The sequence below is a fragment of the Onychomys torridus genome, chromosome 1, assembly GCF_903995425.1.
Source record: "Onychomys torridus chromosome 1, mOncTor1.1, whole genome shotgun sequence".
Taxonomy (NCBI): domain Eukaryota; kingdom Metazoa; phylum Chordata; class Mammalia; order Rodentia; family Cricetidae; genus Onychomys; species Onychomys torridus.
Genome location: NC_050443.1, coordinates 92306993 through 92332291, shown reverse-complemented (window position 1 = coordinate 92332291; position 25299 = coordinate 92306993). Strand labels below are relative to the sequence as shown.

Sequence of the window (25299 nt, the reverse complement as noted above, 5' to 3'; positions counted from 1 at the left end):
GCTGGGATCACAGGTGTCCATCCAGAATAAAGATTAGATAAAATATAATAGTCAGTCAGGACATTTACATCAGTAGAGTGATGAATGTGTTCTAGCTTTTCTTACTTTGACTTTCCCCTCACTTGTTTAAAATAAAAATATCTCTTAAAGGTCAATTGAAGACGTTTTGTGAAGCAATGAAATGTATATTCTGATAAAATGAATAAATGTCCAAGTAGCTATGACAGTTGCTTTAATTTACTTTTTAATTTTGTGTGTGTATATGCACACGTCATAGCACACCTATGGAGTTGGAAGATAACTTTGTGGAGTAGGAGGTACTTCTCTACTTTGGTTTGGGTTCCAGGTATCAAACTTATGTTGCCAGTTTGTTCCACAAATACCTTTACCTTTTGAGTCATCTTGCCAGCTCCTGTGACAGTTATTTGAAATACATTTCTTTCTGAAATTATCAGTGTTTTTGTTACATCTTACCCAGTGTTGGCTTGTATTTTTGTGTATCTTTAAAAAATTACTGAAGCCTCAATGTTTTGTTTTCCCAGGTCTGTCATGCTAATCCATCAGAAAGGGCCCGTTTCATTCGCTGTATCTATAACTTACTGCAGTCATCTAGTCCTGCTGTAAAATATGAAGCTGCTGGGACATTGGTAACACTGTCAAGTGCACCAACTGCAATAAAGGTACTTTGGGGATTAGATGCTAGACAATCCTGTCTTATCCCTCATGATTTAATGACACTGCTTAATACACTGGTACCCATATGTCCAACCTTTGACATCATTACCACAGCATCTACAAAGTTCCTGCTTGAGAACCACACAACTGAGTTGAAAGGGGGGAAAGAAAATCAATACCCCCAACACACACACACACACACACACGCACACACGCACACACGCACACGCACACGCTGCTTTAAGTAAGAACAGTTTTGTGCTGGGTTTCATTCACAACTGCCCTTGGCTATGGGGCGAAGGCTGGACACATGTGGTAGAGAAGACTACAGATTTTGTAAGATGATTTGCCTCCTTACATAATTCAGCCTTTTCTTCCTGTTTCACACACGGGTACAAAGAGAGAGATGAAGAATAACAGTGTCTTAGGGTGTCTACTGCTGTGAAGAGACACTATGACCATGGCAACTCTATAAAGGAAAGACATTTAATTGGGGTGGCTTACAGTTTTAGAGGTTTAGTCCATTATCATCTTGGAGCAACATGGTAGCAGGCAGGTAGATACAATACTGGAGAAGGAGCTGAGAGTCCTACATTTTGACCCCCCAGACAATAGGAAGTGGTTTGAGTGTCACACACTGAGCATAGCTTAAGTAAATAAGACCTCAAAGCCCACCCCCACAGTGACACACTTCCTCCAACAAGGCCACACCTATTCCAACAAAGCCACCACCTCCTAATAGTGCCACTTCCTTTGGGGGCCATTTTCTTTCAAACCACTACAAACCAGTATCTAGTTTCTAGAGAATTATACTGATGTTTTAAGAGCTCTCTTCATAATTATGTTAAAAACTGGATCTATAATAATGACTTGTAAACAATTTCATTGGGGATCTTCAGTAATAGAATACTGCATTTCTTTTCTTTTGTTCATTCCATCAAGACTTTGTCAAAAACCTAATATAAGCAGAGAATAATTATTTTGGAAAGCCAGCTGGTATACATTGTTGCATTTACTGTTTGGCCCATTAATACTTTAAGCACTTTTTATTCAGAAATCATTTTAAACTTATAGGGAAGTCACAGAAATAGGACAGAGTCCCATACATTCTTCTTTTAGAATATAATGTTCTGTAATGTTCATTTAATCATCATATGATTATCAAAACTAAATTAACATTGAAATAGTATTGTCAAATAAACTGAATAGATTTTGTTCAAATTTCTCTAGTTTTTCCATTAATGCCGCTTTCTGTTTCATGATCCACTCTAGGATCCCACAGCTTGTTTTGTTGTCTGTCTGAGTCTCCTCTAACCTGTAAGGGTTCTTCGACCTTTCTTTATTTTTCGTGCCTTCATGAAGAATACCAGTTTGTTTATAAGAGGGTCCAGAACTAGAGTTTATCTCCTGTTTTCTCATAATCACTGCAATTAGGCATTTGGAGAAGAGTAACACAGAACTGATCTTTTATTGTAACATGTTCTTAGTAACTGATGTCTGTATACCTTACTCATAATCAGTTAGGTCAAGTGCTGGTTCCCTGACTTCTCTACTGTTCTGATTTTTCTCATTGTAGTTAAAATATATTCGAGGTACTTTGAGACTGTTGATCCCCTGTCATCCCTCAGATTTGTATCCACTAATTTTATACCAATAAATGGATTTTCCTCAGCAATACTTATTACTAGATACTCTAAAGGTGATTTTGTAGTACTTCATTATACAGTTACAATGGCATTCCTGTGTAAGGAAGTGTTGACTTTCCTTTTCCTTTTTCCTTTCTGTCAGTATGAATATTTATTCTATAGAACATAATCCACTGTGATCATTATCTATTTTATCCAAGTTGTTCCAGCTTTGACTATGGAGACCTTTTCTAGATTGGCTACTTTTTTTCTTTGATTTTAGACTCAATCATTCTACAAACCATTGCACCTTTAAAAGTCTTATGTAAAAATGATAATAGGGCACTAGGGATGTAGCTCAGTTTGATTGAGATATTCAAGGACCTGGGTTGAGTCACCAGCATTACCTCCTAAATAGTTTTAAATATATGCTAGAATATTAATAACTTAGGTTTTATTTATATTCCTGATTTTTATCACTGCAATAAAGATACAAAGGTGTATTATATTTTATACCTGATATGAAAGATATTTAATACTCAGACTTGCTATCCTCTTCTACTGTTTCCTTGGTTCTAGCCCATAAGTATTTCTACTTGTGGCAGCTCCTTTCCATCCTTCACTTTGTAGTCTTTCCAGTGCCGTGTAGTCTAGAGTAGCACTGAGACTTGTTATAACTAGGGCCAGACATTCACATTCCTCTAAATAAGATGCATAAATGCTAGTGCAAAGCTACTGGGTATATTTTAGCTTCTTAGTGGCTTGTGGGGAGGGGCAGGTTTTTTTTTTTTTTTTTTGGTTGTCCCTGGATCTCACTCTGTAGACCAGGCTGGCCTCGAACTCACAGAGATTCACCTGGCTCTGCCTCCCGAGTGCTGGGATTACAGGTGTGAGCCACCACCGCCTAGTGAGGGTCAGTTCTTATTTTCACAATGTTTGAATTTTCATAATGCATTTCTTTTTTTTTTTTTATAGGCTGCTGCTCAGTGTTACATTGATTTAATTATTAAGGAGAGTGATAACAATGTAAAGCTCATAGTTCTGGACCGATTGGTAGAATTAAAAGAGCATCCTGCTCATGAACGAGTCCTCCAGGTAAGTGTTGTTACCTTTATATTTAGATTATCTCCAAGCCTTGCCACTGTAGGTAACCTAAGCTAGAACTTGAAGCCTGGCAGTGTAAATTTTGGGCAACCTAGATGTAACTCTTAAATTACCATCTCCTTTTAGATTTTTACATGACATTGATTTGTTGAATATTAACTAAACTAGCTGTTTTGTAAAGTGCTCTTCCTCTGGAATATGGCTGGTTATTTTGCTGTAAAGTCACTTAGCGTGTTCCTCTGACTTTCGTATTTTCCATGAAACAAGTTGTATCTAAAACTTGATAGAGTCAAAGTATACATTGTCAGCTTGGCTCCACCATATATGATGTTATCCTTCATGTCTCATTACACTGGGAGACCCAGAAGATCTACTTCTTCCAACACTAGTAATTTCATTATTAATCAGAGGATTGGGCTGATGAGGGGCGAAAGCACTCTGGTGCAGTTAGGATGTTGTTCTTCTGAAGAAAAAGACTGGTGTCACTCTATAGTTTTTGTTCTTCAGGATCTGGTCATGGACATCCTAAGAGTACTGAGCACACCAGACTTAGAAGTGCGTAAGAAAACGCTGCAGTTAGCACTGGATCTTGTCTCTTCTAGGAATGTTGAAGAGGTAAAATAGAACATTGGGGACACTATTTGTAAGTGGTCCAAGCATATGTAATTCTCACTTGGCTTTACTTTTTTCACCCCATAGTTGGTTATTGTCTTGAAGAAGGAAGTAATTAAAACAAATAACGTGTCTGAGCATGAAGACACTGACAAATACCGACAACTCCTTGTGCGAACTCTTCATTCCTGCTCTGTCCGATTTCCAGATATGGCTGCAAATGTTATTCCTGTGGTATGTTATTTTTACCATCTGAATTGTAAGATTCTCAAGATATTTTTATTTATTTATTATGTAATAGTGTTCTGCCTGTATCGGTCTGCCTGCAGGCCAGAAGAGGGCGCCAGATCTCATTACAGATGGTTGTGAGCCACCATGTGGGTGCTGGGAATTGAACTCAGGACCTCTGGAAGAGCAGCCAGTGCTCTTAACTGCTGAGCCATCTCTCCTGTCTCTTTTTTCTTTTTTTTGAGCTGAGGATCGAACCCAGGGCCTTGCGCTTTCTAGGCAAGTGCTCTACCACTGAGCTAAATCCCCAACCCTCTATTTTTGTTTTGAGTTATTTTACAACTTATCTCCTGAAATTGTAACTGTCTGAGATAACAAAAATCTGACTGTACATTTCAGATCTTTATGTGTGTTCCTATCTAACTGGGGTAAGAACTCAGATTTCTTTGTCTTAATCTTCATCAGAAACTTTGCTGTACACAGGGATGTTAAGACTTACATTCTTTTATTCTTTGTTCATTAATTTATTTCTGGCTTTAGATAATTTCCTTGAAACTGTGTAACTGTCCCATTTCTTTTTTAGCTAATGGAGTTTCTCAGTGACAGTAATGAAGCCGCAGCTGCTGATGTCTTGGAGTTTGTTCGTGAAGCCATTCAGCGCTTTGACAACCTGAGAATGCTGATTGTTGAAAAGATGCTTGAAGTCTTCCATGCTATTAAGTCTGTCAAGTAAGTTTAAAATACACTACAGGGTAAAGTTGAGCATTTAGTCGGTGGAAAATAAAATAGAGAGGTAATAAGACACATGATGCACAACATCTTCCACCATCGTTCTCAATTCAAAATGTATAGGACTATTTTTCCTTTTCCTCTTCTTGGTTTTTTGAGACAGCGTTTCTCTGTGTCCTGGTTTTCCTGGAACTCTCTTTGTAGACCAGGCTGCCCTCAAACTCACTGAGAATTACCTGCCTCTGCCTCCCAAGTACTGGGATTAAAGTGTGTGCCGCTACTGCCCAGCTTTAGCTAGGTTTCTGTATTCTAATTACATCTAAAACATTGTGAATCCCAGAATGACCAAGAAGCATTTTCTTTTCTTTTCTTTTCTTTTTTAAGATGTATTTATTTTATTATGTATACAGAAGAGGGCATCAAATCTCACTACAGTTGGTTGTGAGCCATCATGTGGTTGCTGGGAATTGAACTCAGGACCTCTGGAAGAGCAAGCAGTCAGTGCTCTTAACCTCTGAACCATCTCTCCAGCCTGCATTTTTTTTTCAAGAAGCATGTTTTTGAAGTGGTATACTTAAAATCATTTTTTATATTACTATTATTTATGTCACCCCTAGCATTTATAGAAAAGAAGGATTGAAACCACATCCTAAATCTTGATAATGTGTTAGATTCAGATAGCCTTTGTTAATGAGAAAGGGTTGTTGAATACAGATTTTGCTTCTTACTGCATTTAATGGATAAACTATAAGAGATTTATAGTATGTCTACTTAGATAGGTTGAGACCAGTGCAAGATTGGTTCAGTAATGTGAAAATGACTGAGATATATACTGATATACATATGCACACATATCATTCACATATTATGTACAATGTGTGTTTATATGTATGAAAGTAAATAAGATTTGTCCCGTTTTTGAGAAAAAAAAAATTATACCAAAGCTTTGCTTTTGATAGCTATAATCTTCTGGAGCTTTAGTTTCTGTGATTGATTGTATTTTTCTGAATAAATTCAGTTTAAATGTAGAAAAAAAGGATGGCTAAAATTTTATCCAGTTTAACATTTTAAAATGGAAAATTATTGCTGTCTTTGTTAACATTTTGGGATAGGAGAGTTGTTTTGTTCTTGTGACAGGGTGCTGCTGTGTAGCCTAGACTGTCCTCCTGCCTCAGCCTCCTGAGTGCCTACCACAGCTGGCTGCTTTTTATGCTGGCTGCTTTTTAAGCTGGCGATGAAATCCAGCCCCTGTGCATCTGAGGTAAACATGGCGCCAGTGAGCTGACCCCACCCCGACTGATGTTCCTCTCATTGTTCTGCCCAGCTCTTTGTCTCTTGAAGTGATTACAGATAAAAAGTGTGATGAATTTAAAACTATATTCGAATAATAGTAGAAAGTCTTACAGTAGAAAGTATTAAAAGCCAACTTTATTTTGCCTGTTCCCTAAATTAATACTGTGGGAAACATTTTGGTATTTAACTTTTACTTCGTGATTCACTGATTTTAGGATGTATCTAATGGCAGTGATGAGAAGAGCTGTTCTTTCTGTGATTTCTGGAGGAAAACAAAGCTTCCTATTTGTTACAGTCTTTCTAAAACTCTCCTCCTCCAGAATACAAAGTCCTTTTTTTCTTGTATTAATTCACTGAGAAACATTTCTGCATCAAGGTTTGTTCCCAGACCTTTATTTCAGATCTTATATTCTTTTTTTTTTTTAATTATTTATTTTTATTTTATGTACATTGGTGTTTTTCCTGCATGCATGACTGTATGAGGGCATTGGATCCCCTGGGACAGGAGTTACAGACAGCTGTGAACTGCCATGTGGGTGCTGGGAATTGAACCCAGGTCCTCTGGAAGAGCAGCCAGTGCTCTTAACTGTTGAGCCATCTCTCCAGCCCCTAGATCTTATATTCTTGTTCTAGGATTTATCGAGGAGCATTGTGGATCCTGGGAGAATACTGTAGTACAAAGGAAGACATTCAGAGTGTGATGACTGAGGTCCGCAGGTCCCTTGGGGAGGTACGTGTTTATTTAAGCAAACTCTGCTTTGTGTGGTGGTTTGTGCTTTAGAAAACTCTGCTGGGCTAGCAGCTTAGTGGTCAAGTACATGCCTGGTTCAATGCCTAGTACAAGTAGAAAGAATATCAATAGTTGATAATTATGTGATCATTCACTTTTATATTTTTGTTGAGTAATGTTTGGGCTAAAGAACACTGAAAATTTTACTTTAATTATCCAGATAAATAAGCCTCAGGGTCTGTGGAAAACTAATAGTGCCCCCAGCCTCCATGATAAACATAAAACCTGTTCAAATTGTTTATTTACCTTTGAGTGAGATTTTGTTTGAACAGAATGTCTGTGCAGCTAATAAAACTCTTTTTCTTTCTTTTTTTTTTTTTTTTCTTTTCTTTTCTTGAGACAAAATCTGGCTGGTTTTGAAACTTACTATATAGAGTAGGCTGGTTTTGAACCAAAATGTTTACTGATCTACCTACCTCTGCCTCTTGGGTGTTGGGATTAAAGATGTGCATCACCATGCCTGGTAATAGCTGGTAAATTCTGCTATCGCTGCTATGTTTGGAAAATATATCTTAGAGCAAGGCTAACTTTACACTGTTTGTGTACTAGTATTGGAACATTCCTTCATCAAAACAACTTTATGAGTACAAAAAACAATAGACTACTTTGTCAAGAGATTTGGGTTTTGTACTAATTGCTGTTAATAATTAGCTCTGAGAACTTCATTTTAAGTTTCTTAACTGCCTGCACTCTTTTTCATCTCTAAACTAAAGTAACTTATAATTAAAGACTCTTACACACATGATAAATTTAAGGTATAATGTTAACAAAAAAGGCAAGCTGTATTACAGCCCTTTGATCAGCTAAAAAGGTGGTTGGTGACGTTATTTATACTTTTTATTTTAGAAGGATAAGTGTTTAGGTTCATATTTCAGGGGCAGAAATGAGGAGGAATGAGGCCTACTGCACATCTATTTTGCTAGACACTGTCATATGCATTTCGCTGTTAAGGAATTGTTCAGAAATAATTAGGAGTCCCCCTTAACAGATTAAGAAGTGATATTCAAAATTATTTCATTATGTTACTCAGCATCATACAAGTTATAAGTGGTGGTGTGGGAATTCAGATGAGATTCATCAGCTCTAAAGCTTGTGTTCTTCCTGCTACATTGTCCTAGGAAGGAAAGAAAATGGAGAGCAGAGTACCATGTTCCAAAATCCCTCAGAATGCCTTCTGTATAAAGTTGATTAACTATCTCAATGTAACTCTACTGTGATATTATTAAATCAAGTGTTCAATTGGCTTTTAGATCCCAATTGTAGAGTCAGAAATAAAGAAAGAAGCTGGCGAATTAAAACCAGAAGAGGAAATAACTGTTGGGCCAGTTCAGAAATTGGTTACAGAGATGGGTACCTATGCAACCCAGAGTGCCCTCAGCAGTTCTAGACCTACCAAGAAAGAAGAAGACAGGTAACAGGTCCATGCTCTGTCTGCTCAACTGCTGTGCTGTTACTCTTGGGGATAAAGCAGTCATGTGCTTTCTTTCTCTTACTAGTTTTTGATGCTTAAGTCAAAGTGTTTGCCCTGTAAGGTCCTTAAGAAAGTGTGTGTGTAAGATTTCCTTGTGAATTGTCTCTTGATTTTAGTCCTTTGTTCCTATTGTTTGCAGTGAAGTAAATGTTCTATTAAAACTTACTTCACAGGCTCCCCAGCCATCAGTCCAGAGTCCACGGGCTCCCACTAGCTTGGTTCAGTTGTCTCTGTGGTGTTTCCCATCATGATCTTGTCCCCCTTGCTTTTATAGTCCCTCCTCCCTCTCCTCAACTGAACTCCAGGAGTTCAGCCCAGTGCTTGGCTATGGATCACTGCATCTACTTCCATCAGTTGCTGGATGTAGGTGCTATGATGACATCTGAGTACAGGAAAAGGCTAGTTCAAGCACCCTCTCCATCATTGCTATGAGTCTTAGCTGGGGACACCCTTGTGGGTTCCTGGGGATTTCCCTAGTACCAGATTTCTTCCTAACCCCTTAATGGCTCCCTCTGTCAAGATATCTCTTTCATTGTTCTCCTTCTCTGTCCCTCTCCAAACTTGGCCACCTCAAGCCCTCGTGTTCCTATCTCCTATCCCTTCCTCTCTAATCTTCCCTCCCAGGAGATCTTAGCCCTTTCCCCTTCCTGGGGCGAGCCTCTCAGGGTCCTCCTCTTTACCTGGCTTCTCTAGGGTTATAGGTTGTAGCATGTTTATCCTTTGCTTTGCATCTAATATTCACTTATGAGTGAGTACATACTGTGTTTGTCTTTCTGGGTCTGGGTTACCTCACTCAGGATGGTTTTTTTTTCTAGTTCCATTCACTAGGCCCCTTGAATGAGGGAGACAGATCTGTAGCTTGATCTGTTTGTGAGTCCCCTGGCAATCAGACCAGGACTTGTCCCAAGTACATGAACTGGCTTTTTAGAGCCCATTCCCTATGGTGCCGTGCCTTACTCAGCCTTGATTTTAGGGGGAGGAGCTTGGGTCTGTCCCAATTTGGTATGTTGAATACCCAAGGGAGGCCTTACCCACTATGAGGAGGGGGAAGGGGAAGTGTAGAGGGAGGGGGAATGGTGGGCAGTATATAAAATGAAAAAAAAAAAAAACCCAAAAACCTTTAAATAAACAAGTAAACCTTTAAAAAAAACGAAAACTTACAGCCAGACAGTGATTGGTGCATACCTTTAATCCCAACACTCTGGAAGTGGAAGCAGAAGCGCACAGATCTCAGAGAGTTCAAGACCAGGCTGGTCTACAAAGCAAGTTCCAGGACAGGCTACACAGAGAAACCCTGTCCTCAAAGACTAAAAACAAAAAAACCTTACTTTACAGCTGGGCAGTGATGGCACACACCTTTAGTCCCAGCACTCGGGAGGCAGAGGCAGGCAGATCTCTGAGTTTAAGGCCAGCCTGGTCTACAGATGGAGTTCACTGACTACACAGAGAAACCCTATCTCGAAAAAACAAACAAAAACTTTACTCACATAGGAAATACTATGTTGATATTTAAGTTTGGTTGCTTGTCAGTATCAGAGAGATATTTTGAAGTTGTTCCCTTTTATTTTTCTTTATTGTACATTTCTCTCTTGAATAAAACCCAGGACTGCTTACATGCTGGATTAGTGCTCTGCCACTGGAGCTGTACTCTCAGTTCCAATTGTCCATTTCTAATAGAAAAAGTTACAGTGGGATTTTTTTTCTCTTTATTTTGCTGTATTTATAAGGTGGGGAAATAATGGATACAGTGTTATTGAATACCTCTTGTGTGCTAAGTAGTTTGTCTCAGTCTTGACAGCAACCCTTTGAGAGAGAGTGCACTGTCTCCGTCTTCAAGAAGAGGAATTTAGACATAAGGAGAGAGCCCTGTAAGCAACCCTGTGACCTGGTACTTGGAAATAGCTTATTAGCTCCAGTATTCTTAATTAAACATCCCTTTTCCTTCTGTTCTTTGGACTGTTGACTTATTTGAGAAAAGTGTTAGTTAAGATAATTCTTTTTCATTTTGAGAATTTATGAGGAATTTTAATGACATCCTTATCACCAAAGAGAAACAGTAAGTGTCTGAACCATTTATGCAAAAGCTGTGTGCTATTGACGGATTTGGGCTTCATGTTGGCTAATTCCTTTGCAGACCACCCCTGAGAGGGTTCCTCCTGGACGGAGATTTCTTTGTTGCTGCCTCCCTTGCCACAACTCTGACCAAGATTGCATTACGCTATGTAGCGTTGGTTCAAGAGAAGAAAAAGCAAAACGTATGTTCATTTCTTCTATATTTACCCAGTAATTGATTATTGAGTGTCTACTCCATTGAACAGTGAAAAACTTAAAAGTTAATGCTAAAGGTCTTGTCATGAAAGAGCCTGGGACTTAGTAGGGGAAATAGACACAGTAGTATAACGTGATATAAAACTGACAAAATAATAAGATTAGCCTGATGAGGGCTTATGAAGCCACTTCTGTGGCCAATGAAAGTAATGACCTTTTCTCAGTTTTATCTTTGCTGTCACCTATTTTATCTTAAAATACCTCTTAAATAGTTCTGTCTTGGTTGATACCTAATGACATCTCTAGTTGGTGCCTGATTACAGATTCTGAAAGTTCTGAGTATATTCCCTTTACAAACTGCATTTTTACTCAACATTATAACAAATACATCCCCATATTTTTATAAACCCTTCCTAGTCATATTCATAATATTTAATAGTTTTATTGTCCAAGCCTCTGGCCATTTTTATCTCGAGTCTAATTGATTTCCTCATGAATTGTTGCATCACTTTTGAATGATAGGAGAATTTCTCATTTGCAATATCAGTTTAAGGTCTAATTAATATACTCAGCTATGCTTCATACAAAGAAGGACACTTGCTTTTTCATTGTCTCATTCTCATGCTTCCATTTGTGCCACTTTCCTTTCTCATTGTTCTCTTTGTGTGAATAGTCTTAGGGTCCTAGAGAAGTCCCACAAAAGACCACCATCCACATATGCAATCAGCGAGAGTGTTCAGAGTTCCAGTATGCTGGGGCCGCACATCTGACACAAAAATGGCAACCCTGAGAGAAGCTTGCATGTTTTTTCATACACAGCTAAAGGAGTTGTAAAGGCAGGGAGGACATTCTGTCTATGATTGGCTTATGTGAGTGGCAATCATATTAGTTCGTTTCTGATAGTTAGGGCTTGCAGGAGTTGGCTAAGGCTATAGTTTTACCAGTTTTGAGCTAATCTGGACAAATCCCAGGCTTGTCCTTATTTGGCTTTTGCCTTGAGATACCGTGGAGGCTGGCTGGGATCTGGGATGTGCAGCTCCTCTTGTCCTTGTCAGGAGCATAGGGATTGATTGCCCTTTGTTGGTAGCTTCCTCAGAAATGTCCATCCAGTTTCAAGAGGCAGGAACTAGGAACTGAGGCCTGGTTCTTAACTGAGTTATTAGGAACCTGTCATGGTATTTGCCTGGCCTTCTCAGATAGGAATGTCCTTTTATCACAGATCCTAGGCCTAAAGAATGTGCATTTACTTTCATTATAATGTAGGCCTGAACTCAGGTCCTCACACTTACATCATGGTCATTCTACCAATTGCATTATCTCCCTCAGCTCTTTTCACTTAGAGTTTGAAAGATGTCTTTGTAGAAATTGAGTTCTCGGTTGACATTGTTTTCTCCGGCACTGTAAATGTGTAGCGCTTGCCGTCCGAGAAATGTTTTGTCACTCCTGTACGTGGCTGGTTTATATTCTTTTTCCCATCTCTTTCTTTTCTTTTTTTGTTTGTTTCTTTGTTTCTATTTTTGTTTTGTTTTGTTTTGCTTTTCTGAAACAGTTTGCTTTGTATAACAGCCCTGCTGTGCTGAAACTATAGACTAGACTGGCCTCAGACTCACAGAGATCCGCGTGCCTCTGCCTCCCAAGTGCTGGGATTAAAGGTGGTCGTGGCCACCACCTAGCTTTATATTATTCTTATCATGGGTTTTAGCAGTATGTGTTGTTCATGGCTGAATGTAGTTTTCTTCATGCTCCCTCTGTGCTTCATTGAGCTTTGGAGTCTGGTTTATAGTTCTCGTAAATTTAGGAAATTTCCAGCCATAATTTTTTCAGACTTTGGTTTAACACTCCCATCTCTCTTCCTTCTCCTTCAGACTTATTATACCTCTGCAGGTGTTTCCCCAGGCCAGGTGTTTGTTTATGTTTATGTATGTGGCCTGATTGTCTTTATGTGTACCACGTGCACATGGGCACAGCCAGGGTCCCATGGGGTCCCAGTGCTGCCATCCTGCCCCACCCTCCTGCGTCGTAAGAGATGAGACACTGAAGAATTGACAAGGAATCGATGAGACCAATTGTATTTGTATCCCGCGCATATGGGCACAGCCAGGGCCCCATGGGGTGACCCAGTGCTGCCGACCTGCGCCACTGTACGCCTCCATCCTGTGCCATCCTCGTGCACCACTGTGCACCGCCATCCTGTACTACCATTCCTTGCCGCCACCATACGCCGCCATCCTGCGCCACCGTGTGTGGCCACTACCGTCCTGCACTACCATCCTGATGAGCCACTATCGATGAGACTATTTGTACCACGTGCATAGAGCATACGGACACAGCCGGGGCCCCATTGGGATCCCGGTGCTGTGGTCCTGCACCGTCGTCCTGTGCCACTGTCGTCGTTGAGACACCGAGGAATCGTCGAGACTATTTGTACCACATGCATAGAGCATATGGACACAGCTGGGGCCTCATTGGGGTCCCGGTGCTGTGGTCCTGCACCGTCGTCCTGTGCCACTGTTGTGCGTCCGCTTTCCTGCGCTACCATTCTGCGCCACCGTTGTGCATCGTAAAAAACGAGACATCCAGTAATCGACAAGACTATTTGTATTTGTACCGTGTGCAGACTGGCACAGCCAGGGCCCCATGGGGTCCTGGTGCTGTGGTGCTGCACTGAAGAGATGAGACTTCGAGGGTCATGCCTAGGGCCCCTTTTGGAGTCCTGGTGCTAAGACCAAAGCAATGAGGTACAGAGTGAAGGGATGCTAGCCCACTCGAGCATGTGGCTCTGGCATGCCTTGCTGTTTTCTAACATTCCCTCTCTCTGCTTTGCTATAAACCGATTACATTCTTAAAGCTAGCCACCAAAGTCTGTTCCTTTATTTGGCCTCTTCTTCCTCCTAAGGCAGACTACCAAAGTCTAGCGATCCAAAGCCCCCATTGGATTCCATAATTAACATGCCCATTTAAAATTAAACACCTCATCCTAACTTGGGGTTTTCCTTTTTACCTTTAGAAAGCTGCCATTTGCCTATGTGCCATGTCCATCTCTATCCAGAGGCAGTCCTTTGTTATCACCACCACCCCCACAAATATCCACACCCCTTTTCCCTGTTGCTTCCCCCTCCCCCTTGTCCTCTATTTCTTCTAACACTGCATCCTAGCCAGTTCTAACACAGCTCCCCTCTTTTTCTTCTTAAAAATTACACCTTCAAGATTATTTGCTGCTGTTGCTCTTCGAGTCAGAAAGCAGCCGCTTTAACTTTTCTTCCCTGTTTAAATAAAGGATCTGTGTAAAAAACAGTTGTTTGGGTGTGGTTTGTGCCTAATCCAGGAGACCCCACTGTGTGGAAGTCCCCTTCACAGAGGAGCAACAAGACATGGGGACCATACCCAGGGTCCCAGCCAGGATCCAGGATCACTGTGTCAGAAGCAATGATACAGAGGAAATAACAAAACAATAATAATCAAGGAAGCAATGAGACCCGGGAAGCAGCAAGACACTGAGGGCCATGCCAGGGGTCCTGGTACTGCATCAGAAGTAATGACACAGGAAGCAGAGACACCGAGGGCCATGTTTGGGGCCCTCATTGGGACTGGTGCTGTCCCCGAAGCAATGAGACACCAAAGGAACCACAAGACCATGCCTGGTGTTCTGGCACTGGGTGAGGTGGTGAGGGACACTGGAGAGGCCTGGCCAACAGACACCAGAGATGCCCTTGCCCACTGCTACATGGCACTGGGGGTGTGTGTGAGACACCAGAGAGGCCTCCTGCCTGCATCCATGAGCCCCAGGTGGCCTAGTTGCCAATATGATGAGCAAGAACGTGGTGGAGAGGTGATAAAGAGAAGCAGAACAGTTTGCACTATGAAGAGAGGCAGAACTGGAGATGCGAGGATAGTGAGGAACAGCCTGAAGCTGCCTGATGCCGTGGTGATGTCCCAGCCTAAATGTGTGATGATAAAATGTGTGAAGCTGATCCTGGGCTTGAAAGTAAAACAAAACATTTTGAGGTGGTTTAGGAAGATTTATTTGAATTCAGAGTCTAGTACATATATTTGGGAATTGTTCAGAAATCAGTACTTTGTTTTTATAAGAGATTGTCCTTATACTTAGTAAATAGTTGCTAGTATACTTATGAAGAAGAGAATCTTATTTCTATATGACCAGCCAAAGTGTGCATATATGAGTTAATAAGCAAGCAAATATGGAAGTCTGGGGAACTAGCTTAGTCATTAAAGTGTTTATCACACAATCTTGCAGTGCCGTGCTTATAATCTGAGTAGAGGCAGAGACAGAAGTATCCCTGGTATTTGTTGGCCAATAAGCCTAGCCTAATCATTGAGCCTTAAGTCCCAGAGTAAGGCCTGGTTTCAAAAAGCAAAGATGACAGCTCCTAAGAAACAACACCTGCCTCCATGTGCATGCACCCACATGAACGTGAACACAAGAAAGCAAGTATGGTTAAAAAGTCAACAGTTGCTGAAGCCCATTGTTCTTTCAGCCTTTTGGTGTGTTTAAAGCATTAAGAAATCCTTGCTATTTTTCAACTAAGAGTCAGTGAAGTCTTAGAAAGCTGACAGAACAAAACAGGTAGAAGGATACGGGAATAACTAGAGAAATAAACTCAAGGCAATTTGAAGTTTAATTCCGGTGAATTCTTGACTTGTCTGTCAATTATGTTTGAGTGACTTTACTACAATTGGAGAATCATAGCAATAACCAATTTCTCTATTTTTGTAGTCTTTTGTTGCTGAGGCTATGTTGCTCATGGCAACTATCCTTCATTTGGGAAAATCCTCTCTTCCTAAGAAGCCAATTACTGACGATGATGTAGACCGAATTTCCCTGTGCCTCAAGGTCTTATCTGAATGCTCTCCTTTAATGAATGACATTTTTAATAAGGAATGCAGACAGTCGCTTTCCCAGATGTTATCTGCCAAACTTGAAGAAGAGAAACTATCCCAAAAGGTAAAATTTATGTGAAAAATCCATAAAGTGCTTTATTAGTTGGGGTTTTTCCATCCTAATTTTATTGCTTTTTCAATCTCTGTCTGTGAGTCTGTCCCTGTGAAAAATGTATGAAAAGCTATTGTTCTTTCTGTATAAAAAGACGTGCATTGCTTTTTCAACACAGAAAGAATCTGAAAAGAGGAATGTAACAGTACAACCTGATGACCCCATTTCCTTCATGCAACTAACTGCTAAGAATGAAATGAACTGCAAGGAAGATCAGTTTCAGCTGAGTTTGTTGGCAGCAATGGGCAATACACAGAGGAAGGAGGCAGCAGATCCCCTAGCATCCAAACTTAACAAGGTAACACAGTCTTAGATCTAGGACCTGTTGTTTGTTTGTTCATTTTAGGTGTGGACTCACTGTGTAGCCCTTGTTGGCCTGAACTAACTGTGTAGACCAAGCTGCCCTCAAACTCATAGAGATCTGCTGAGCGCTTGCGCTCTCTCGCGGGCGCGCTCTCGCTCTCGCTGAGATTAACGACTTCTGCCACCATGCCCAGTTGAAAATTTTTTTAAATTGGCTGTTTAAGAAGATAGTAACCATGGGGCTGGAGATTTTGGCTCAGAGGTTAAGAGCACTTGCTGCTCTTCCAGAGGTCCTGAGTTCAGTTCCCAACAACTACATAGTGGCTCACAACCATGTATAATGAGATCTGGCGCCCTCTGCTGACATGCAGGCCAAACACTGTAGACATAATAAATAAATCTTAAAAAAGAAAAAAAAAAAGAACATAGTAATCAGGAAGTGTCTGGTCCTGCTATGCATGTGTGATTTTTGTTGTTGTTTTAATTAAATGACTAGTTACATAGAATTGAGAGGTACATGGGAACTTGTGTGTGTGTGCACACGTGAGAGCATGCCTATGTGTCTAGGATCTTAGTGATGCCAGGCAAACACTGTTCCACTGAACTGTACCTCCAGTCCTAGCTTCCATTTTTATCCAGGCACTTTGATTTTTAGGTCCATGAGACTTCCTTTGAACCAGGCAGATAATCTCAGCACTTACAGAAAGAAAGATTACAAGGTCAGGGCAGTCTGGGCTACCTAGCAAAAAGACAGACTGTAAGCTAGTTATCCCTCACCTATCAGATGAGTGAACAGTCTCAAGTTGATTTGACTATTACAAATAAAAGTCAGTAGCAGAATTGCTAAAGCTTTTCTCAAAACTGAGAATTGGCATTTGGGAAGCTGAGACAGTAAGATCACAAGTTTGAGGCCAGCCTGATCTCTATAACAAGACCTTGCTTCAAAAAACAACAAATTAGGACTTGTTAGCAACAGTGTTACACTTACACATATTTTAGATTTCTCTCTCTCTCTCTCTCTCTCTCTCTCTCTCTCTCTCTCTCTCTCTCTCTTTGTTTTTGTTGTTGTTATTTTGGATTTTAGTTTTTCAAGACAAGGTTTCTCTGTAACCGCCCTGGCTCTCCTGGAACTCAGAGGTCCACCTGCCTCTGCCTCCGAGTGTTTGGATTAAAGGTGTGCGCCACCATGCTTGGCTCAGGGTTCTCTTTTAATTATGGTAAAAATTACAGAACATAAAATTTACTGTTTTAACCTGGTCTTGTTGTTGCTTGTTTCTACTTGTTTTGCTTCTTTCCACTGCTGAGAGTTGAACCCAGGACCCAAGGCTGAGCTCCCTCATTTCAGACCTTTTAAGTATGTGGTTTTAGGAATGTTACTTCTGGCTCCATAACTGTACAACCATCTCCAGAACTTGTCTATCTTGTGAAACTGAATTTTATACCCATTTAACAGTAATTCCCATTCCCATTTCCTGTTGTTCCTGCTAAATTGTTTCATTCATTTGATTATGTCCATTTTTGCTTTGACAGGTCACCCAGTTGACAGGTTTCTCGGATCCTGTATACGCAGAAGCTTATGTTCATGTCAATCAGTATGATATTGTCCTGGATGTTCTTGTTGTAAACCAAACCAGTGATACTTTGCAGAACTGTACATTAGAGTTAGCTACTCTAGGTGAGGAAATGTATCCTATGGAAACGTTTTTATACAATAGGTCTTCATGGTGAATTACTAAGAAAAGGTCAGAGCTTTCGGTGTAAAGATCCATTTGAGTGCTTTGTAACATTGTTTAAGAAAGGCTTAGTTTAAGGTTTAAAATTTTGTCTCCTTAAATTTTCTCAACCTTTGTCATACTGACTGGCTTATGCTCTTGGTTTGAGAGGTGGGTTTAGTTCTGAGTTTGATCCGGTAACTGTGTGAATTTGGAGAGTGCTTACCTAGCATGCATGAGGCTTTGGGCTCCATCTCCAGCACCACGCTCAGTGTGATTGTACTGCCATCACTTGGGTTGAAGCAGGAATTTCAGGAGTTGGAGGACATTCTCAGCTACACAACCAGTTCCAAACCAGCCTGGACTACACAACCCCCTGTCTCAAATAAAATTTGAGTTAATAAAATTTAGTTAAAATTTAAGTTGCCTTAGAAGAGAATGAAGTATTTTCTGTTACCTGCCATATGTAGCCAAAGCAGTGCATCATTATTGGCATTTTTCAGCATGTTTTTCCCCCTTGGTAAAGGCATATGAACTAGATTCTCTGTAACTGCTTCTATATATAGTTTTGACAATGTAAAATATGTATAGAACAGTAAAGTACCTCCAGATTCCATAGGGCTTATGTAAGAGTTTGGGGGCATTAGGATATCAGAGGAATTACACTTTGCCCTATCTTCAGTGAGCCATGACTGAGAACGTACAGGTTTTTTGCAGGGTGTGTTGCTCATTGTAATGGTGTATGTAGGTTAAGACTATGATATATATATATTAAGCTTTCTGAGAAGCTCATATTCATTCATGGAAATAAAATAGTATACTCAAAGTGCCCCTCCCACTTATGAATATAGAGTTATTCTGTGTAGAATATTAGAATTATGTCTGTTACCGCTAATAGATTTTGTATAGATAAATGTCATTGCCTAGGATATTAGATTATTTCCTTGTTTTTTTCCCTCATAATATTTGTCTCACACACTTCATTTTTCTAGAAACTATTAAATTTGCATACATTCTAATACTGTTTTATGATTAGTGTATGTGTTTTTAACTATATCCAAACCTGTTTTTTTCTCCCAGGGGATCTGAAACTTGTGGAAAAACCATCTCCTTTGACTCTTGCTCCTCATGATTTTGCAAATATTAAAGCTAATGTCAAGGTAGCATCAACAGAAAATGGAATAATTTTTGGCAATATAGGTATGGTTCTGTTTTATAGCACATGATAGTTGAATGCTTTTTAGTAAAGAATTTGGTAGTATGCAGCTATGGACATGTCTTGAGGGCAGAACCTGAATCTATTTATTTATATGGTACTCTCTATGGCAACCAGGCTTTTATATTATATTCTAGATATACCAGAATGAGCCAGATAGACTCATAGTCCTCAAGAAACCACTAGGCAAAATGAGGAGACAAAAATAATGACATAATGCGATTAGGGTTGGTTGACACACTCCATACTTTTGGGCCATATAGAAAGCAGTGTAGGGGTTAGGGACTTTGCTCCCAAGGCCCTGGGTTTGGTCCTCAGCTGGGGGGAGGGCCGAGAGGGGGGGGAGTGGCAGGGAGAGGAAAAGGAAGGCTTATTATTAAGGGATTACATAATGCTAAATGCTGTGAAAGAAACCTATATGAGAAGCAGTGTGTGAGTCCATGAAGGGATTTGGTCAATTCTCAAAGTGGTGGAAGAGACTGGAGGGAAAGTTAGAAAAGCCCATGTTGAGGTAAACTGTTTGAAACAGTCAGGAGTAAGTATTCTGCAGAGGATTAAGAGTGCAGGCAGAATGAATGCAAGTGGATTGCTGTGCCTGGCAGTTAGAGTGGGTTGAAAGTGTGGTGCGCAAAAATAAATCAGGAATGTCAGTGAAAGCTCTACACTGCCTGCCCTGGGAAAGATCCAAACATTTATCCATGAAACAGGAAGACACTGGAGGATTACAAGTGAGATCTATGATTAAATATTTCTATGACAGCAAAATAGACAGAAACATTGTAGATGATGCAGGAAGTTGCCTGTGTAGGCTGTTGTGAGAGGGCAGAGGCCTAACCTGACAGAGCAGTGGTTAGAATAGAAAGCAGGGCTGACTCTGGTAGATGGTAAGGAGATAGTTATTAAACCGAGAGGAAATGGTTGAAGGAGCCCTTGGGTACCTGGATTGAGTTGATGAAGGAAAGAGGGCAAATGTGAGAGGAATGTGGGAAACTGATCTTAAGCAAATGGAATGTTAAAGTAGTTAAGTATACTTAAGGGAAGTAAGACATGAGCCTAGAATTTGAAAAAAGATCAAATATGAATCCTCAATAGGAGGAGGGGTGGGGATGTAGCTCAGTTGGTCAAACTTTGTCTAGGAAAGTAAGTCTTCAACTAGTATCTGAAGAAACATAAAGCCTGAAAGTTAGGCCTTTGGATCTATCCATTGCTGGTCATAAAACATTGCTGGGCATATCTTGGGCAGTATGTGCGTTGAAGACTGAGCAAGAAAAAAATAAATTAAAAAAAAGAAAGAAAGAAATCCTCGGGTATGTTTGTGGACTGCCAGTAACAAAGTTGACAGGAGGGGAAAGGAAAGCTGTGAGACTGAAAGAGGTAATCATGGTGGAGTGAGGTCCTGAATACAACTAACAGCCACAGGTGGCAAGAAGGTGAATCTTGAAGAAAATAAAGTGGAGAAGGGAGGGTAAAAAAAAAGATCTTTTTAGGGCTGGAGAGATGGCTCAGAGGCTAAGAGCATTGATTGCTCTTCCAAAGGTCCTGAGTTCAATTCCCAGCAACCACATGGTGGCTCACAACCATCTGTAATGAGATCTGGTGCCCTCTTCTGAATACATCATAAATAAATAAATTTTTTTAAAAAATCTTTTTAATAAACCTTCAATTTTCTCTGAAAGTAAAAAGGAGTTAGAAGAAAAGTAGACCCCAATCATATTATAACTTAAATATATTTTGTTTTGTTTTTTGAAACAAGGTCTTACTGGGTAGGTAGCCTGTACTGGCCTCAAGTAAATTGACACTTCTGCCTCAGCTCCAGCTGCTGGGATTATAGGCATGCACCATCACATCAGCCCAGATCATATCTTTCTATGGAAGAGACAGTCATAGACACAGATAATCTTATATTACTAAGTTAGAAAAAAACATTTGGATTTATAGCTAGGTCCCAGCTATGAGACTACTGAACTACTTGGGTATCTAGCACAGTACCTGTTCCACTATAGCTCCTCTATAAATATTCACCAAACTGAACTATTTGCTTAACAACAAAAGACAAAGTGTACCTGAGTCTAAATCCTTAAAGTCCTATTGCTTATCATTTGGGTAACCTGGGACAAATTATTTGGCTGCTCTGCTTTCCACTCTGTGAGATAGAAAATAGTAAGGTAGGATTGATAGTGCTGTACAATTGGTAATATTTATAAGCACTTAGAACCTAGTATATATAAATGTTTGCTAATATAATTATTTGTAACTTTTCACTAACATCTACCCTTTGATTGGGATCTTTCTATATATATATTACAGTTTATGATGTCTCTGGAGCAGCAAGTGACAGAAACTGTGTGGTCCTCAGTGACATCCACATTGACATCATGGACTATATCCAGCCTGCAACTTGTACTGATGCTGAGTTCCGTCAGATGTGGGCCGAATTTGAATGGGAAAATAAAGTTAGTCTTTGAGAGGTTTCCTTTACCTGTCTTCCTTTTGACTAGTGATAAGGAGTTCTTTGAAATAATTCCCACTAAAAAGCACCAGAAATGAAAAACAAATAGTTCTGTGAATTATCCTTAACTAGAAATCATGCAGGTACTTTAGTGATTCGCTGTTGTAAATTAAATAGAATGGCCATTCTTTTTGAAATCTTGGAACAGTATCTCACTCTGTAGTCCAGGCAAGTCTCCAGTACCTAGACCTCAGTCTGTCTCGTAAGCACGGACACTGCAGGTATGCACCACCAGGCCTAAGCAAGTTGTGACTATAACTAATTTGACACAGTGTAGACAGGATTCCCCCTCTTTTGTGTCTGGATGGTAATCTACTGTTGGCTCTAGTGTTGTCCGAGGCTTAATGGGAAACTTTGTTCCTTAAACTGTTTCCTGATGGTCTAGTGAAAGGTCTGTCTGAAAGCGCTGCTCTGATGCCAGTTGATATTGTAGGTGCCACTTTTTTATTGCCCACTCTTCCCCTAAATAGTTGGAAGACAGTTCTAGGATGAAATACCAATTATCCGCAACTTTCACTGTAAGATTTACTCAGTTTTTGTCCTCTGCAGGTGACAGTTAACACCAATATGATTGACTTAAATGACTATTTACAGCATATCTTAAAGTCAACCAACATGAAGTGCCTGACTCCAGAGAAGGTAAAATTTTACTAGAAAAGGCTAAAGTCTGAAAGAGTGGTACAGTAGACTGCTGGCCTTTTCATGTTTCCTCTGGTGTGTTTTCATAATAATTCAGGATGGAGAAAACAGTGTCACTCTGGAATATCCCCAAGAAATCACCCACAAATGTTTACATCTGCTCACCTCTTTCTGAACTGTTTCATCCTGCTTGTTCATGGTCATGTACTTACTAGAACAGTCAGATTAATTGGGGTTTTAGTTTTTGTTTTGTTTTTGTTTTTTGTCTTATATCTCTTTCAGATAGAGACTTTATTCCAAAACAGTTTATTTGTGATACTGGATTAGCAAATGCCCTTCCCTCATGGGCTGATTGTAAGTCAGAATAAATCTCTGATACAATGGCTTTCTGCTGTGTCCACATGAAAAAAGACTAGAACAAAGACAAAATGAAGTTGGATCTTTCTTTAGGAAATTTCTGTTAATGCCATAATGTGTAACTTACTAATAAGCAAATGTCTGCCATCAGCTAGGGCATGTAGCTCAGTGATAGAATGTTTGCTTAACATCCAACACAACAGAGAGAGAGAGAGAGAGAGCGCGAGCGCATTTTTACTGCCAAACAAGTAGGTTTTAGTTCATATATTAGTTTCTTCAACGATTACTAAGTCCAGCATAAGAAGTCTTTCTTTATTGACATTAAAGTCTGGTGCAAGAGGCAAATAAGTAAATAAGCTTATACATAAATACAAATTTGAATAAGGATTCTCTTGAAAGTCAGGTTTATTGAATATAATATGCACTGGGAATTCTCACTTTCTACACATATATTTGCTTTGAGTCTTGGTAAGTTCATAAGGTCCTATACCCTGTAACACATAGGTAAGATTTTAAATAATAGTTTGCTTGTATATTTGAGTTTGCCAGGGTGTAATTCTCTAGCAACATATTGAATTTATCACACCTTTCTTCCAGGCCCTTTCTGGCTACTGTGGCTTTATGGCAGCCAACCTGTATGCTCGTTCTATATTTGGAGAGGATGCACTTGCAAATGTCAGCATTGAGAAGCCAGTTCACCAGGGACCAGATGCTGCTGTTACTGGTCATATAAGAATTCGTGCAAAGAGTCAGGTAATAACACCCTTTTTGAGAATATCTCAACTAAATAAAGGGAGGAAGAATTCATGTCTTTGTTTCAATGGTATGATATCTTCTGTCATAATCATGTTTTATGCTTGAGATGAAAAATACACATACGTGTATGTGTGTATGTGTGTATATGTATGTATGCATATGTGTATGTATGTATATGTGTGTGTGTGTGTGGTATTTTCTGAACTTCAGTTCATTTAAAATGGCTTACTCTAAGATACTGCCTAAAACATTGATTCCTGTGTGATACTTGTGGAACAGATTCTTTAGAGTTTTTGACAGGTGTGGCATAAATCTAGCACTTACTGACATCACTAAAATCAACCCGCTAAAAGTGTTTGGAGTTCGTGTTGTTGTTGGATGTGATATCATCGAATGAATGGAGCCTTAGTTAAGCTTGTGTCACCTACTATTTGAGCACTGTTTCAATAATTCCATCTTTGTTATGTCTGGGGATATAACTCAGTCTGGGCAGTACTCTCACAGTATGTATAGGCCCTGGGTTAATCCCCAACATCACAAAAATTAGATTAAAAATATAAATATCTTCATTCTTCTTTACAGGGAATGGCCTTGAGCCTTGGAGATAAAATCAACCTGTCTCAAAAGAAGACTAATCTATAAGAATGAATAAAAAGTCCTTGGAGGTTTATGGTTAAACTTTAGGTGTGGGCTTATTGGACTCCAACATCTTTTGTACTCTTTTCATGCTTTATGTTATATAGAATCTGAGCTCATGCTGAATGCATTCCAGCCAGTAATTTATAGCCTTTCCCCTAAATCAAGAATGAGTTAAAAATTATAGTTTGTCTTTTGTCTTAATAGTTCTGAATGCTGTCCTCAAAGTATATATATAATGTTTCTCATATGTACCAAGACCATTTTCACAGTACAATAAACATCTATTCATAAATTTTTGTTATTTTATAAATAAATTACTTAATTTTAGATTTGTATCAGTGGGATTTTTTTAACCTAAGTCTAAATTTCCATTATAAATTTAAATTATGTTCTGAATTGTTACTATATATATCTTTATGAAGATAACTTACAAGGCAGTGATCTAAAGTGGAACAGGTCCTGGTCTACTATATTGTTGCTTCCTTACTTTCTATGAGAGCAGCATCTCTAAAATTCCCAGAATGTTTTCTCAAACTTTGTTCAGCCAGAAAGTATGCAAATTAATGAGAAAAGTTTCATCTTTCAACTTAAAGAAGCAGTTACAGACTCTGACTGACATCAACATGCTGTTGTTGACAATCCTGATTATAATAAAAATTAGGCCAGGGGGTGATGGCACATGCCTTTAATCTCAGCACTTGGGAGGCTGAGGCAGGTGGATCTCTGAGTTGGAGGCCAGCCTGGGCTACAGAGTGAGTTCCAGGAAAAGGTGCAAAGCTACACAGAGAAACCCTATCTCGAAAAACCAAAAAATAAAAAAATAAAAATTAGATCATCTAAAATCAACTTAAAAACCATGCACATTTAGCATTGGGGTATTCGTGCTTATTAGTGTTACTGTAGTTCTATCCAGTTACTGGCACTACACTAGGAGGATTAATGTTAGGGAATTCAGCAGGCTGTTCCATTTCTCAGTTGCCTCTGTTTTTGACTCCTCCCTCCTGTCTGTAACATTTAATAGGGCTGGGTAGCCCACACACCCCCCATTATGATTCCACTTGTGCTTGTAGATGAAGTTTCCTGAGCTGGGCTGCCTTTTGGGCTCTGTACTAGGAAGGATTGAGAGGGTTTGATCTTTTTACTAAATCTAATCTAAACCATCACTTTCTGTCTTTACTCTGGGCTTCATTCTTCATGCCCCATGAATCCATAGATAAGGGCTGACAGAGTGGAAATAACATCTTCTGGTTTGGGTGAGAACAGAATGATTTGTTGGGCCTGTATGGTGATTACTACTATGTATGATGTCATAAGTTTTGAAGACACTTGCTGTTTTAGTCAGTAAATCAGAGAATTACAAAA

The 25299-nt window shown here is 39.6% G+C and overlaps 1 protein-coding gene across 1 annotated transcript in view; it reads left to right on the top strand.

Moving 5' to 3' along the window:
* Positions 1-24270, top strand: part of Copb1 (COPI coat complex subunit beta 1) — a 38805-nt gene extending 14535 nt beyond the window's left edge. The window contains exons 7-22 of the mRNA XM_036189949.1: positions 543-680; positions 3276-3395; positions 3912-4019; positions 4104-4250; positions 4828-4973; positions 6900-6996; positions 8307-8467; positions 10662-10782; positions 15531-15758; positions 15925-16104; positions 17640-17784; positions 18902-19021; positions 21345-21490; positions 22096-22185; positions 23140-23295; positions 23881-24270. Of these exons, the coding sequence (XP_036045842.1) occupies positions 543-680; positions 3276-3395; positions 3912-4019; positions 4104-4250; positions 4828-4973; positions 6900-6996; positions 8307-8467; positions 10662-10782; positions 15531-15758; positions 15925-16104; positions 17640-17784; positions 18902-19021; positions 21345-21490; positions 22096-22185; positions 23140-23295; positions 23881-23940 (2163 nt within the window). The 3' untranslated portion in view covers positions 23941-24270. The remainder of the gene's footprint in view (positions 1-542; positions 681-3275; positions 3396-3911; positions 4020-4103; positions 4251-4827; positions 4974-6899; positions 6997-8306; positions 8468-10661; positions 10783-15530; positions 15759-15924; positions 16105-17639; positions 17785-18901; positions 19022-21344; positions 21491-22095; positions 22186-23139; positions 23296-23880) is intronic.
* The last annotated feature ends 1029 nt before the right edge of the window (positions 24271-25299 follow it).